At 41.0% G+C, this 16858-nt stretch overlaps 1 protein-coding gene across 1 annotated transcript in view; it reads right to left on the bottom strand.

Moving 5' to 3' along the window:
* Nucleotides 1-16858, bottom strand: part of LOC309561210 (cyclic nucleotide-binding domain-containing protein 2-like) — a 191108-nt gene that overhangs the window by 167081 nt on the left and 7169 nt on the right. The window contains exons 4-6 of the mRNA XM_082264983.1: nt 10040-10114; nt 3665-3753; nt 243-399 (exon numbers count right to left, since the gene is read on the bottom strand). Coding sequence (XP_082121109.1) covers nt 243-399; nt 3665-3753; nt 10040-10114 — 321 coding nt within the window. The remainder of the gene's footprint in view (nt 1-242; nt 400-3664; nt 3754-10039; nt 10115-16858) is intronic.

The raw sequence follows: 16858 nt of genomic DNA, 5'->3' as shown, positions 1-16858 counted from the left end.
GTTGGTGTTAATAAAGCTCACCTATGATTTTCACCCCACCATCACTCCTGTGTGTGAAAGGAGGCATGAATGCATAATGGACCAATATAAAGATTGGTAGTTTGAGTGGAAAGCCTGACAGGGCAGAGTAATTTCATGTGGTCTTATGTGCACCCCCGTGGATTCGTTTTCCCTGGAGAGCATATAGGTCTATTTGTTTTTCTTCCTTTACAATATGAGCTCCAAAACATTGAAATAGTTACCCCAACAATATCTCCTTCTTCTACTTCATATAAAGAAGTTGTGCTTTGTCTTCTTGATGTTGTGTCTTCCATGACTGAAGCTAAACTTCCAGATAATATTATAAAACATTCACGTGGTATGTGGCCTTTTTTGATAACTAATGTTTTTGATTCGTACCTGGAAACACAAAGAATAAATAACTGATGTTACATACTGTATTTTTAAAGCAGTTGTATCCCCAAAAAAACACTAAAAAACGAAACAAACCCTGCAGGACAATGGCATTATGTGCTAGTATGCATCACATACTAGCACAATATGAAATACTTACCTTAGAACAAAGGCCCGACACGGTCGCCCGGACACAGCTGAGGCAGCTGACATGTTCCCTTGGCGGCTCCAGCGCTGTGAGTGGCTAGAGCCGTGACAATGTCACTCCCGTGCATGAGCATGGGAGTTTACTTTCGGTCAAGGAGCCGGCAAGGAGCTCTGAAGGTCCGGCAAGATACGCCAGACCTTCAGAACGCATGCGCTGCTGGTGTCAGCGGCTGCATGCAGGGTGAATATCTCCTAAATCGTGCAGGTTTAGGAGATATTAATTTTACCTACAGGTAAACCTTATTATAGGCTTACCTGTAGGTAAAAAGTTAAAAAGCGGAGTATACTACCGCTTTAAATTATCTTCCAGTTCAGTTTCTTTGGGAAAGTCAAAGGATCAGGCAAACCTCCAAAAAAAGGGGATATTTTTAGAATAGGTAGAAATTTAAGAACCTCTTAAAATCATTTGTGAATATTTAGATAACATACTATTGCAAATAGGTATTTGTATTATTTAGCTGGTTGCCAAAAAGTGCTTGGCAGTCAGCCTAAAATAGAGCTCCAAGAAAAATCTATGGAAAAGGCAGTTGGAGGTAAGTGTAATTTTTAATTGCATGATCTTTTGTGCAGTCCTTCTGCACATATGGCTTCCCAAAAAGTGTTCTAGGAGTGCAGTGGTACAGAGAGCTCAATGATTCAGGTCTGGACACTTTCTACTTTCTGCTTTTCTATTTTGTAAATTATTTGCTGCAATAAATGTCTACTATTTCAGAGAATAATTCCATTCATAACATAGCAGACAGAATGTAGAGTTCACAGATTGAAAGCTCAGAGGTAACATTGCGTCCACGCTTCTGGCACAACAAATTTATCAATTTTGTGGGCTGTAAGATGTAAAGAATATCAGTAAAAATAACAAAGGGTCAGCAACTATACAGAAAAGAGTTCAACAAAGACTTGTGTATGTACATGTGTGCATCAAACATCTCTTCAGATCTCTACCAGTGCAGGCCCATGGTCATGTTCCACCTTTTAGGTCTCTGTGTCAACAGACTTTGGGTTTGAGTACATGACATCAGTTTGAGATGCTTCTCAAATCAGAATTCATTCAGAGGTGTTTTTGTGCTGCAGTTGACATTCTTCTGTCATGCCTTTGACCTGGCTTTAACAGGTTTTGCACTCCCTAAGGGTGCAAAACCCTTTTAGATGCAGAACCCATTTGAATCAAACAAAAGCCCATCAACACAGGCCCTTTAAGTGACACCCACAGTTATTGACAGTTGCTGATTGTAAGAGAAAAGTTACCAACTTAATTTGTGGCTGTCAGCCATAAGTCATATAACATCTCAGGATGAAACTGATGGAGGACTTCCCCTTGCCACGCACTGTGAGTTTTTTTTTTTTTGCAGTGACCTGTAGCTGTAAGTAACCTCAGGTGTCTCTTTGACAGATGTGTGAAAGGATAAATGCCCCAAATACTATAGAACACCAGCACAGGGGGCAAACACCGAAATCCAGCCTAGTCTGCCCTGATCTTTGTCAGTTCAGAAAGCAAACTCTATAGACCCAGGTAGTGAAGCAACACCATCATCAAAGGTATTCGTGGGATAAAATATATTTTAATATTTTTTTTTTTCACCAGGACCACAAATACATTTTAAAATGTATATGTTTTTGTAGATACATAATATTGTATTTTATATCTTCATATCCAGCCAGCAGAATAAAGCTGAACTCTTTACCTCTTTAAGTCTTTAAAGCGGAATTCCGGCCTCAAATACCTTTTTTAACTAAAAATACTAATCCAAAGGTATCCAAATACCTTTTTTAACTAATAATACTAATCCATCGCCCTTTACAGAACTGCTATTCTCATACTTACAAGGTGTACAGTGTTGGACTTTAGTCAAAATCTTACTTTTAAAAACGCTGTCTGGGCGCGGCCATCTTAGACATGGGCATCTGAAGCCGCAGTGTAATGGGCCGTGTCCTTCTTCCTGATTCCAGGGAGTGTTCTGGGAGTTCTTCCTGATTCCAGCCTCCTGTGAGTGATGACAAACAGCTCCCAGGATGCAATGCAAAGGCGGAAGTGATGTCGGTGGCCTTGGCCACAGAGGGGGGAGAAGGAGGAAGTACAATCCAAAATGCCCTGAAAATAAGGTAAGGGACCCCCGAAAAAAATTGAAAATGCCTAATTGTTGATCAGCATAGCGAGCACTCCAGGAATCACTAAAGTTGAAAAATAGGCCGGAACTCCGCTTTAATAAACTTTAACAGGACTCCTCACAGTGGTTAAATGGAATAAGATGGACAAATATATATTTACACAAAAATACATAACTCTCTAATACTTGTAATAGTCTAGTACCCCTAACCCTGCTTAACCTATATTTTAATTACTATAGTTAATTCTGTATAGTCCCGTGTAAGACCGGCAGGAGATGGGGCCCGTTGGAGCTAATACAACTACTCAAGTAATAGTTTTGTAATCCACGGAAAAGCAGAATCCTTCTCCTTTGGATTTTGGTCCCTCGCAATAACACAAAGTCAAGGCAGCAGTCAGTTAGTAATCATTTCAATGTAAAAGACAAAAAAAATGGTTGCTGTCTCCTTTAAGAGAAAAAGATCCAGACAGTCCTTCCTGATTCCAGCCTCCTGGGAGTGATGACAAACAGCTCCCAGGATGCAATGCAAAGGCGGAAATGATGTCGGTGGCCGTGGCCACAGAGGGGGGAGAAGGAGGAAGGACAATCAAAAATGCCCTGAAAATAATGTAAGGGACCCCCGAAAAAATTGAAAATGCCCAATTGTTGATCAGCATAGTGAGCACTCCAGGAATCACTCAAGTTGCAAAATAGGCCGGAACTCCGCTTTAAAAAGAATTTTCCCTTGCATTTATCCTATTCCTGACTTCTCAGGCTTCCTTTATGCTGTAAAACCAGTTCCCCAAGCCACTTTTCTTCACTGGCCGACTTGATGCAACTCTCTGACATCAGCCCGTACAATGCAGGACCAGCAGTCCTGCCCTGTATATGACACAAGGACCCGTCTACAGCCCAGTACATCAAAAAGCAGAGAAGATCACCGGCTGCCAGAGGAGCGAGAAATAATGTAATATACTTACGCTTGATATATGACATACTGACAAAGCTCCAGTTGAGTCTTGTCCTGAAGACCTTGAAAGGCTCTGTTCTTCTTCAAACAAAACTGAATCTTTAAAAACAAAATGTCTTTACTAGCAACATTTTGGATTTCTTGATTAAAAGAATTTCTTGAGTTTCCTAACTGATCACCGCAAAATGTAAGGAATGTTTTTTTATAGTATCTAGTAGTAGTATCTAGTAGCTAGAACTATTGTTTCATATAAGCAAACAGTTTTTTACTGTCATTGTTTCATATTGTACTAAGGGAAAATCAGATGTGTTGTCAGGAGTAACAAGAATATATATTTCCAAACATTGGGGCAATGGTAATTTGTATATACAACTGTTAGCAATTCTGTATTTGCATAAAAGGAATTCCTTGCAAAACACACTTCAGTAAAAATATAAAAAGTGAAATTAACCTTCTGTTTTTACTTAAAATAATTTTTTAGGAAAAAAAAAAACTGAACACTTTGTCAGTATCTGTGTTCCAGCTATAATTTATACCAGGATATGCTCACTTGATTTTTTAAGAAAGCAAGTAAGTTTGGAATATCTTTTATCTATAACAGAGATCCTGATTTTATACAGTAGATACTTACAAGGGTGTGCACACTTTTTTTTTTTTTTTGTTAAAAAAATCTACCCTGTAAGATTACCAAAGATCTTTTGTCGACCTGTGGTCCCCTCAACCAGGCAATATTTTGTTCTTTCCAACTTTCATGTTTTCAGACTATTTTATCATTTTTTTTTTTTTTATAATTCAAACCTCTGAAGAGCTTCTGGTTTAATTCTGCACAATAGTAAAAAAAAAAAAAAAAAAAAAAAAAACCCCGATTACTAGAGATCAGGGCTTATTTAATACTTTTATATAACAGTCTGTCACAAATGATAAAGTAATATTGGATTCATTTTTTGAATTTTACCAGCACATGCACACATCTGCATTTAATAAATCCCGAAGTGATATACAAACATATCTGTAAGGCCTTAACGTTTTCATAACTATATACTGTTTATCTCAGGTTCAAGCATTTATAAAACATTAGATAGAGAAATGTTGGTGGAGGACATAAAACAGGCTATCTGGTCTATTGCCCCCTGGAAGTGTATATACTGTATATCAAACATTTATTGTAGCTACCCTAGAACTGGTATATAAAAAGGATTTTGCTACAGAGAAACAACCTCAGTCAATGTATAATTCTACTTTCCTACTTCTGTTCAAACAGGATCAATATCCAATCGATCGTACATCTTATAGATGTGTTTCTCCATCAAATACTAGCTATAAAAGAAAAAGCACTAGGCTGAACTCTTTAATACTATCCTTGATACATATAAAATGATGAAATAAATACTGTAAAAGTACATAAAATGTAGTCCAGCACTTAATGCATCCAGCAGCGCACGATATATCAACATATATCGTAGACCATAAAATCCTTAAAAGGAACAACACTGTCTTCAAATATAATAAAAAACGTCTTTAAAACATCCAAACAGTTCATAAGGTGCTGATAATGATAATCCCCGGTGTCTAGATGCCAGTAGTTAGGTTCCAACCTTCACCACACCCAACGTGACCCCCCTCAGAGTGGGCACTCACCGGAAATATTATAAAAGCACGCCTGTAAGCATAGGTAGCTTGGACCCTTTACTCCTCTGGATATCCACGTCACCTCCACACACGTGTTCAAATGTGGTTTCAGATGTGTCATGGAAATAAAGGTAGGGGCACAATAGCGTGATACTGTTTCAACATTTATTTGCACAAATCACACCCATGCATTCGCACTATGTGTTTTATGTATTTCTGCTATTTTTTATTTACTTTTATTTCATTTTATCCATTGTTCCTCTTATATGTAGGGTTTTATATATATAATTTTTAGAACATTTATATGTGGTTTGATTAGATTACCTATATTGTATTTTAAGTAATCAGATGTCATTTTAATACATATTACTGTGATCGCTTTTTAATGTAGGTTGATTGTGTGGTTTACCACATAGACACTGTATATTGTGTTTCAGCACAGATGCGGAATAAGCACGGTTTTAAAAAGACATTTTCATAGTAGTGACTGGCATATTCACTTAATAAGAGGCAATATGTTAACCATAATTTCATGTAAAATGCATGACCGGGACTGCCCCCTAATAACATTGGTAATCGCAAGGGTCCCGGCTGACTATTCTCCATGATGGATATTATGGGAAACAGCGGGGCCAGCCTCCTTTGTGTACAGCCGATCGGCTTCTTCCTTGTGCAATTAACAACATCCGGGGTCAATGCTCCGGATGTGTTTAGAGCGGCATCCTCTATTGCGGTTTCCGCCGGAAGTGACCGAGCAACGTCCGCCGGAAATGACATAGGTACGTCATAGCGTGATGTTGTTTACATCCGACGTCACTTCCGGTATCGTGGATACTGGAATTGACGCTTTTTGGCGGCGTTTTGAGCATGGAAAACCCCTCCCAAGGGGTGGAGCAGTAATTATGATTATGGGAAAGAGTCCTGGTCATTCATATATAAATATGGGGGCAACATGCAGCATGCCTGGTCCTCATTTGAAGTCCACACGGACAAAACGCGTCAGAACACAGGCATGCTGTCTCCCTGGTAACCAGAAGTGGCTTTGGCTAGTATCCGGATCTCACCTAAGGAGGCTTGAATATTTGGCTAACATCCGGAAGCAGTGGTGGCTTGTCTATCTTCATGCAGCCGTGGTGAGCTGGCCTTAACCAATGGGTTACTTTATTCTGCTTGACAAATTCTGTTTATATGTAAGCATATTGGATTTGGGGTGTTTTTGGGTGTGATTTGTGCAAATAAATGTTGAAACAGTATCACGCTATTGTGCCCCTACCTTTATTTCCATGACACATCTGAAACCACATTTGAACACGTGTGTGGAGGTGACGTGGCTATCCAGAGGAGTAAAGGGTCCAAGCTACCTATGCTTACAGGCGTGCTTTTATAATATTTCCGGTGAGTGCCCACTCTGAGGGGGGTCACGTTGGGTGTGGTGAAGGTTGGAACCTAACTACTGGCATCTAGACACCGGGGATTATCATTATCAGCACCTTATGAACTGTTTGGATGTTTTAAAGACGTTTTTTATTATATTTGAAGACAGTGTTGTTCCTTTTAAGGATTTTATGGTCTACGATATATGTTGATATATCGTGCGCTGCTGGATGCATTAAGTGCTGGACTACATTTTATGTACTTTTACAGTATTTATTTCATCATTTTATATACATTGCTTTTAACACAGCGGCTGCGATCATTAATGATTTTTATGTCATTTATGTCATTTATTTGATCTAGTGTGTGGTTTATTTCCCTCACCAAGAGCGCTGGGCGAGTGTTTGTAGTCCTATTTGGTCTCAACCACTTTTTCTTTTCTATCCTTGATACATGATGAACAAATATCTTTATGCCTAGTAAGTCCATCACATATATTATATACGCATACCTTAATTGTTGTTTAGCTCTCAGGACATACAGTATCTCACAAAAGTGAGTACACCCCTCACATTTTTAAAAAATATTTTAGTATATCTTTTCATGTGACGACACTGAAGAAATAACACTTTGCTACAATGTAAAGTAGTAAGTGTACAGCTTTTATAACAGTGTAAATTTTCTTTCCCCTCCAAATAACTCAACACACAGCCATTAACGGCCCATTTTCCGAAGGGAGGGGATCATGCTCTGCTTCAGTATGTCACAGTACATGTTGGCTTTCATGGTTCCCTGAATGAACTGCAGCTCCACATGAAATAAAATATTTACAAAAATGTGAGGGTTGTACTCACTTTTGTGAGATACTGTATCTCTGTATCATCCATCATAGCCTCTCTGGATACAGTGAAGGCTTTTTATTCTATAGAATGGTATTTCTTGTAAGCCTGTCTTATTCACTTTCCAACATTTCAGAAAAAGATCAATATCCTTTAAGCTTATCTACAATATACCATTTTGGTCAATAGATCACTTCCCCATCAAGTGTCATTCACTAAGACATCAGGCAAGGTTTTCCCTTGCCTCCAATTCTTTTTACTATAGCAACAGAGACTCTAATATCTAAAAAATGGAGACCAACAGTGGCATTATCATTGGCACGAAAAAAACATATGTATTGGGCTATATGCTGGTGATTAAAGTAGAATTCCACCCAAACAAGCTATTTCCATTACATCACTATGCAGGCTCTGTATGTTCTGCATCATACTGTAGTAGCATTAACTATGTACAGTATGCAGCACTGTTGTCTGCCAGCAGTACAGGTGACTTTCTATCTGCTGCTCGAACAAAATACAGTTGGCCTGAATGTTTTCCAACATTCAGGAGAACCGTTGTATTTTTATCAATGAGTACAGGGATTCCTTTTATTGGCTGAGATGATGAGATGATTCATTGATACAATACAAATGTTTTCCTAAATGTTAGAGAACCATAAATGCTGACTCTATTTTCTTCTGGTAGAAGATAGGAAGTCTGATCCTTCTCTCTAGGTGCCTGTACATTCTTGCCCATATGCCTGTGATGGTCCCAGAATTATCTTTTCAGAATGTAACTCTGTTGTGCCTGCGTTTCCTTCATCTTAACACAGCCGCACAGAAACTCATTGGTGCTTTGGCATCATGCATTTCCGTGTGCAGGAAACCTGCAACTTGCTTTGTGCTTTTCAATGCGTGGGGGACGGTGCCATTAAGAGTTAATGGCACCCCTGTGCATTTGCCTAAAGCAGCGCATTTTGTTTGCAAGCAGGTGTGGGAATGCGTGCGATTTAAATGCACTCCCACACCTGCACAAATGTGAGCTTATCCTAAACCACAGGAGAACTATGTAAAAAATAAAAAAAGATAAAATAGCTAGATCAGGACTTGATCTAGAATAGTGTCAGGGTCAGTGTCAGGGTCAAGTTCACAGTCAGGATAACAGGTCAAGGTCAGTATGTTTTAGGCAGGATTAAAAAAAAAAATAATAATTTACGTCATTGTTAGTGTCTAAGTACAACGCAAAATGTGCACTATTGCTGCAAACATCAGGAGTAGAAGAGTTTTGTTTTGGGTTCTTCTTGGTGTTGGGTCATGGTAATGTCAATAAATATATAGCTACATTTTTTTAAAAAAATGTTACTATTTCAGGCAGAGATTTCTTTTGATATTAAAAAAAGGGCCAGGAGATATCCATTACCATTTATTACTAAATGAAGACACACTTTGTCCTGAAAAAATAAAGGTCTAACCTTGGATACATTAAGTAGATGTGATGATACTGTGAATACAGTTTTAGTAATGGTCCTTTCACACGGTGGCCGGCTCGGCAGGCTCCGCTTTTCTCAGCGGAGGATCGCTCCACTGATCTCACTGAGCAGGCAGGTGACAGGTTCATCACTGTACAGAGCGAATATGAACAGAGTTCTGCTCTCCTCTATGGAGAAATCGTGTGAAAACGGACCGCCTGTCCAATTTCTTTAGATCTTATCCGATCTGATCCTCCAGACGGATGGAAAATAAGGTCACCATTTTCACATTTCACTTCCTCAGAATTGCCTTGTCTTATGTTATCCGCCATGACTGCTCTTTTCTTCTGAGTTAAAGCTCGGGTTATTATAACCAAACTCTAACTTAAAGGCAATGTTCACCTTGTTACAAAATAAGATTGTTCTAGTCTAGATGTACAAGTTGCTTATAGTTACTGTGAACTCTGTTTTTCCATGTTCAATTTCTCAATAAAATTTATGGAAAAAAAAAAAAAGGATTGGCTCGGTTAGCGGCGGGTGTCAGTGGACACGTCACCGCTGACATCTGCCGCTCCATAGGGGTGAATGGAGGGTCTCTGATTAGGTCCGCCTGAAAAACTGACAGGCGTGTGAAAGGACCCTAATACATATCATAGTTGCAAAGCTGGGTTCAAGCATTAAGATTACCATCATGAAAGGGTTAAGAAAAGGAATTTTCTGAATGTTCGGACTCTATTGTTTACTTGCAGACCATGCCGCCATTGCACTTTTCTTCTTTGTTTCATACAACAATGCAAGGCATAAATGTACTATAACTCACATTGTCTGGCCAGTTGTCATCTCTCATGGAAAAGCAGTTTTGGGATTCCTGGGTAGGTGACCAGAAGGCGTGTGTCAATAACGCCTAGCACCCTCACTGCTATTTGTTTAGACAGGTTCAGTGTGTCAGCGCAGGAACGCAGGTCAGCTGATGATAAGCTCAGTCTATTCAGTCAGTTGAAGTCATGGATGACAAGTGTGAGTAATTAATTCTCAACAGCAGCACTTATAATACTAAATCAATATTAGAGAACAAACACAGGGCTTTTATGATACCTGTCTCAGGATTTCTGGAGTTCTTTGCTTCGGACAAATAGATAACAGGCTCTTTAGCTTTTCAAAATCTTTTCTCTGCAAAATAAGGAAGTCATTAAAGTTATGTTGACTGTAATTATCTCCATAGCCACCAGCAATATTACAAATAGCTAGCATACTACAGTGTAGGGTATGTGGTTAAGATAGGTAGAACTGTTTTTTACAAAAAACAATGAGTGCATTTCCGTCAGTTATTTTTACTCTGCAACTTACTCTTTTCAGTATTTCACACACTGTACATGCTGACACATTCCTTCTATGCCTTTAAGCGAAAATATCTGTTTTCATACACATGCTATTGGTAGTCTTTTTCCATGCACAAAGCCAGTCCACCTATCATGCTATAACTGGCCCTGCCAATACCCTACTGCCCGCTTGGTGTTAATTCTTGCCCGAACAGTGACTGCAGCCAATCGTTTTGGTAGTGCCCACTGAATGCTGACAGCTGCTGGAACAGGCTGTCAGAATAAAATAGCCTCTGCACTGATTAATGCGGATGGAGTAATCAGTTGGATATTTTTTATTCAGCCTACAAGCTGTATGAAAAAAATCTGTTCATATAATCTTCTAGTTTTGCGGGGATTAATATGAGCCGCTCGATCTGGCATAAACACTCGTCAAGAGTGCCGACTATGCCTGCCCTTTCCACCCCCTACTACAGGCTGACTTTTCATTTATCCACCCATCCTCCATTCATAGAGCACTTTTCATTGCTGGAAGTTATAGTACAACTTCCTGGAATGGTGAAGCAATCTGAAAGTCAGCACTTTTGATGACTACATATGACGGGCCCAGTGTCTCATATTAACTCCCGCAGCAATGAAAGTTTACCATTGTGGGGGTATGGTGGTGGTGGTGGGGGGGGGGGGGGTCAGAGGGGGGAAGATTTTATCTAATGGCACTTGTCCACTGCAAGTACTGGATCGGCTCCACTCAACACTGCTTGGCCCAGCTCGGCTCAGTTTGATTTTCCACTGCATGGTACGAGGCACGTTTCAGCACTGTATAGGCTCTACTCGGCTCGGTTTGCTTTTCCACTAAAGTAGTAAGTGGGTGGGATTACAATGATTCTCTGACCAATCAGTGGCTAGTAGTGACAAACAATCAAGGCTGCATGCAAAAAAATTGTGGGATATGGTATAGGTACGGCCCACTTGGAACCCCAACCGAGGTGGTACTGTTTAAGCGAGCCATACCAAGCCGTACCGTACCGAACCATTCTAACACGTACCATGCGGTACCATGCAGTGGAAAAGCGTCAAACCGAGCCGTACCATGCAGTGGAAAAGCACCATAAAAGAGCAGCGGCAAGCACAAGGGACACTTCATTCAATGTAAGTACTGTCCCTTGTGCTGATTAAAAGAATAAAAATAATAAACTTAAGATTTAAAGTATATTTCATCTCAAAGAAAACTAATACACTGTAGCTTACCACTCCTTAGATGTGGTCGCCTCGTTCGTTTTCTTTTTGTAAGATTTTTTCCCTCTATTTTTACCTGGTAATCTTGAGGATAACACAATTCCTGAGACTTCTCCACTGTATATCTGGAGCAAGCCATGTCTGCCATTGTGTATCTCTACTGTATGGTAGTATATGGCATTAGTAGTTTACAAAAAAAGTCAACATTGTTCCAGCTGTTTTTACATCTCACAAGAAGTAACAAGGACACGCATTTCTGGCAAGATGAACAGGGATTTTCTGAAAATGTTAGCCTGAAATAAAAAATTAATGCAGCTACCACATCTAATGAATGGCCAACAATATATAAATGTTTTTGTGTGACATGACTACAGTTACATAAAGCACAATTGGCTGCTAGGACAATTTCATTAGCTGGTATATTAAGCGGGGGTGGAGAACGCTCTGACCTGGAACTCCGATTGAGGCATGAGCTCTGTGTTATTTTTGACATGAAGAACACAGAATGGAAACTGCCTGCAATTAGAGAGAACTATTACTCTGCAAACATTATTTTAATTGCCCTAAAACCACCGACTTCACTCGATAATGGTGTCCTGAGGGTATTAATTGTGCATGCTTTTATTTAATTTTATGTATGTAATCTTGCCCTATAAAACTGATTAAAATGGTTTTAAAGCCAAAAGGTTTTTTACCTTAATGCATTCCCTGTGCTATGGTAAAAAACCTTCCACTAGTGTTTCCCCCTCCATTCTTCCTAAATACACTGAACAAAATTATAAAAGCAACACTTTTGTTTTTGCCCCCATATTTCATGAGCTGAACTCAAAGATCTAAGATGTTTTCTATGTACACAAAAGGCCTATTTCTCTCAAATATTGTTCACAAATCTGTCAAAATCTGTGTTAGTGAGCACTTCACCTTTGCCAAGATAATCCATCCACCTCACAGGTGTAGCAAATCAAGATGCTGATTAGACAGCATGATTATTGCACAGGTTGGCCTTAGGCTGGCTTCAATAAAGGCCACTCTAAAATGTGCAGTTTTATTGTATTGGGGGGGGGGGGGGGTCCGAAAACCAGTCAGTTGCCTCACGCAGTGCAACACATCTCCTTTGCATAGAGTTGATCAGGTTGTTGATTGTGGCATGTGAAATGTTGGTGCACTCCTCTTCAATGGCTATGTGAAGTTGCTGGATATTGGCAGGACCTGGTACACCCTGTCGTATATGCTGATCCAGAGCTTTCCAAACATGCTCAGTGGGAGACATGTCTGGTAAGAATGCTGGCCATGCAAGAACTGGGATGTTTTCAGCTTCCAGGAATTGTGTACAGATCCTTGCAACATGGGGCCGTGCATTATCATGCTGCAACATGAGGTGATGGTCGTGGATGAATGGCACAACAATGGGCCTCAGGATCTTGCCACGGTATGGGCAGGCATATGTCCATAACATACGCCTGCCCATACCATAACCCCACCACCACCATAGGCCACTCGATCCACAACATTGACATCAGCAAACTGCTCACCCACACAACTCCATACACGCTGTCTGCCATCTGCCGTGTACAGTGAAAACTGGGATTCATTCGTGAAGAGAACACCTCTCTAAAGTGCGAGAAGCCATCGAATGTGAGCATTTGCCCACTTAAGTCAGTTACGACGATGAACTGCAGTCAGGTCGAGACCCCAAAAAGGAAGACGAGCATGCAGATGAGCTTATCTGAGACAGTTTCTGACAGTTTGTGCAGAAATTCTTTGGTTATGCAAACCGATTGTTGCAGCAGCTGTCCGGGTGGCTGGTCTAAGGCAATTTTGGAGGTGAAGATGCTGGATGTGGAGGTCATGGGCTGGTGTGGTTACACGTGGTCTGCGGTTGTGAGGCCGGTTGGATGTACTGCCAAATTCTCTGAAATGTCTTTGGAGATGGCTTATGGTAGAGAAATGAACATTCAATTCAGGGGCAACAGCTCTGGTGGACATTCCTGCAGTCAGCATGCCAATTGCACAGTCCCTCTAAACTTTTGATATCTGTGGCATTGTGCTGTATGATAAAACTGCACGTTTTAGAGTGGCATTTTATTGTGGCCAGCCTAAGGCATGCCTGTGCAATAATCATCTTGTCTAATCAGCATCTTGATATGCCACACCTGTGAAGTGGATGGATTATCTCAGCAGAGGAGAAGTGCTCACTAAGGCCGCTGAGCCGGCAGATGACAGCTCCGTCTCCGCACTGTGTGCGGAGAGGGAGGTGTCAGAGCCCCGCTGCTCTCTATGGGGAATCGGATGAGAGCGGACCGCTTGTCCACTCTCATCCGATCCCATCCCATCCGATCCCCAGGACGGATAGAAAATAGGGTTTCTATCCGTCCGGATTTCACGGACAGGATCAGATGCGGATGGCAGCGGGTGTCAGCGGACATGTCACCGCTGACATCCGCTGCTCCATAGGGCTGAATGGGGCATCCGATCAGATCCGCTTTAAAAGCTGACAAGCTGATCTGATCGGAACGCCCGTGTGAAAGAGCCCTAACACAGATTTAGACAGATAGGTGAACAATATTTGAAAGAAATAGGCCTTTTGTGTACATAGAAAAAGTCTAAGAGTTCAGCCTATTAAAAAAGGGGGCAAAAACAAAAGTGTTGCATTTATAATTTTGTTCAGTGTTCTTACCTGAGTCCTGTATCAATCCAGTGCTGTGTCCATCTGCATCAGCTCTTGTCTTTCACTCTCTCTCACAGGCAAAGAGACAGCAGCGGGAACCATTAGCTCCTGCTGCTGTCAATCAAATCCTGTAAGGAAGGAGCGGAAGCGGGGCAGGCTGTGTGTGTCAATGTCAACTTGGCCCCATAGCAAGTGGCTTGATATGAGGGCAGGCACAGAGCAGGAGAGGAGGACATCGCTGGCTGGGTACCCCAGAACAGAAGGTGAGAGGCCATTCTGCATAATTCCATTGCACAGGGCAGGTAAGTATAACATCTTTTTTATTTTCGGTATAAAAAAAAAAAACTGGAGACTTTAATATCACTTTAAGATTACATTACAGGAAAAAAAAAAACTCATACACTTGAACCAATTTTAAAAAATCCTATTAACCTATCGGTATATTTTGATATTTTAGGAAAATCCACCACCCAGAGAAACCCATATAAACATTTGGGGCAACATGAAAACTCTATGCAGTACCAAGTCCACTATTGTCAAATTTTAAATTCATACAAAAATGTACATGAATGGATACACACCAATTAAATTTCATTTTAGAGCCCATTCACATTAGCGCGACTTTTCAGGCGACTTGTCAGCCTGACAAGTCGCGCTCGGTCGCGGTCCATTGATTAGCACAGGACCCGTTCTAATAGGAGCGACACAAGTCGCTCCGACTTAGAAAAAGGGTCCTGTACTACTTTGGGGCGACCTGGAGGCGACTTGCATAGACTTCCATTATGGGAAGTCTCTGCAAGTCGCGCCAAAGTCGCGGTGCACAGCGGTGCACGCGACTTCACAGGTCGCCCCCCAAAGTCGTGTCGCGCTCGTCTGAATGGGCTCTTAACCACTTAAGCCCCGGAAGATTTTACCCCCATTCCGACCAGGGGGTATTTTGCGATTCGTCACTGCGTGACTTTAACGGACAATTGCACGGTCGTGCGACGTTGTACCTAAACGAATTTGGCGTCCTTTTTTTCCCACAAACAGAGCTTTCTTTTGGTGGTATTTGATCACCTGTGTGATTTTTTGATCACGTGCTATAAACAAAAAAAGAGCATCAATTTTGCAAAAATAGCAATATTTTTCACATTTTTTTATATGAAATTCCCCCCAAAAAAAATGTAAAAATCAAAATTTTTTAACATTTTCGGCCAATTTGTTTTATGCTACCTATGTTTGGTAAAAAAAAATCGCAAAAAGCGTATTTTGATTGATTTGCGCAAAAGTTATCGCGTTTACTAACAAAGGGAAAGATTTTTGTCATTTTTGTTTTTTTTTTAACGCGTAGTGGCGGCGATCTGCGATTTTTTTTGCGGTACTGCGACATTGCGGCGTACAGATCGGACCCTTGACTGACATTTCTGACACTTTTGGGGTTACCAGTGACATTTCTACAGTAATCAGTGCTATATATATGCACTGTTACTGTAAAAATACACTGGTAGTGAAGGGGTTAACTTTATTTGGGAGGGAGGGGCTGTGTGTGTCCCTAGGGGCGTGCTTTCTACTGTGATTGGCTGTGGCTTGAGCTGTAAGGACACTGATCAACGGATCTACATAGTAGATCCATGTGATCAGTGTCTTTACAGCGAGGAGAATGACAGGTGGCTTGTTTACACAAGCTGCCTGACATTCTCCCTCTCCTCGGGTCCACTGGTCACACGCGCGGGGGGGTCCGTGACCACGCGGGAGCGGGAGCGCGCCTCCGGGGGCGCGCGCTCGCTCCCTAGACCCTCACAAGCAAGCGACGTAGCCCTACGTTAGTTTGCTTGTGAGGGGCTGACCGCCGACGTAGATAGTCGTGCGGCGGTCGGCAAGTGGTTAAAGAGGCCAACAGATTATTTATTTCAACAACAATCTCCCTTAAAATAACATATTAAGACATTAATTAATGTAATTAACATATTTTATACACGTTATTTACCTGTAATAGTCTCCAATGTGTGGACAAAAGCCCCGAGACTGCTGCTGGGCAACACCACCTTGGATATTATGTCAGCAGCTTCAGCAGACTCAGTTATCACTCAAGTAAAACCTTTTAATATTTCCTTTCACTACTCCTCCAGGCTCTACATAAACGTTCATGTAGGAGGTGAAAGGAGGGGCAGAGGAGCTGGGCCAGCACATATAGAAAATAGACATAACAAGGCGTGGAGAGGGCTAGGATGAAGGGGAATTAATAAAATCCCTTCCCTACCTTTACACCTTTACTGAGTACATCACTTTACTTACCTAGGGTAACAGAGCATCGGGGGAGTAAAGGGAAGGCAAATATAAGCAGCTGCATGGATCAGCAATAAAATTACCTGTTTCTTTACCCTGCATTGGCAAAGCACAGGTTCATTTTAATCAAGGCAATGCAGTCCATATTCCTCCTGGTAAAAGTGTAGTCCATCCATGCCATAGTCATCAATGTTACCTCCTAAATAACCATAATGTTAGGATATATTGTCTGCTTGTTTTCCCCTATTAAAGCTGACCTCTGAGATAAGCAAATCCTGGTGTGCTTTATGTATTTTTTCAGATCTATGCAGTAATCAAGCAAAAAAAAAAAATTCCTTTATGCAGGATTGTGTGCAATAAAGAGTAGGCACTGCTGCTCCCTCTCCACGTGTGGGTCTTGTATACACCCCTTCCTGTCATTTT

Source organism: Pelophylax lessonae, assembly GCF_965119305.1.
Source record: "Pelophylax lessonae genome assembly, chromosome: 1".
Classification (NCBI taxonomy): domain Eukaryota; kingdom Metazoa; phylum Chordata; class Amphibia; order Anura; family Ranidae; genus Pelophylax; species Pelophylax lessonae.
The sequence above is the reverse complement of the archived record's forward strand: the minus strand, read 5'-3'. Positions and strand labels throughout refer to the sequence as shown.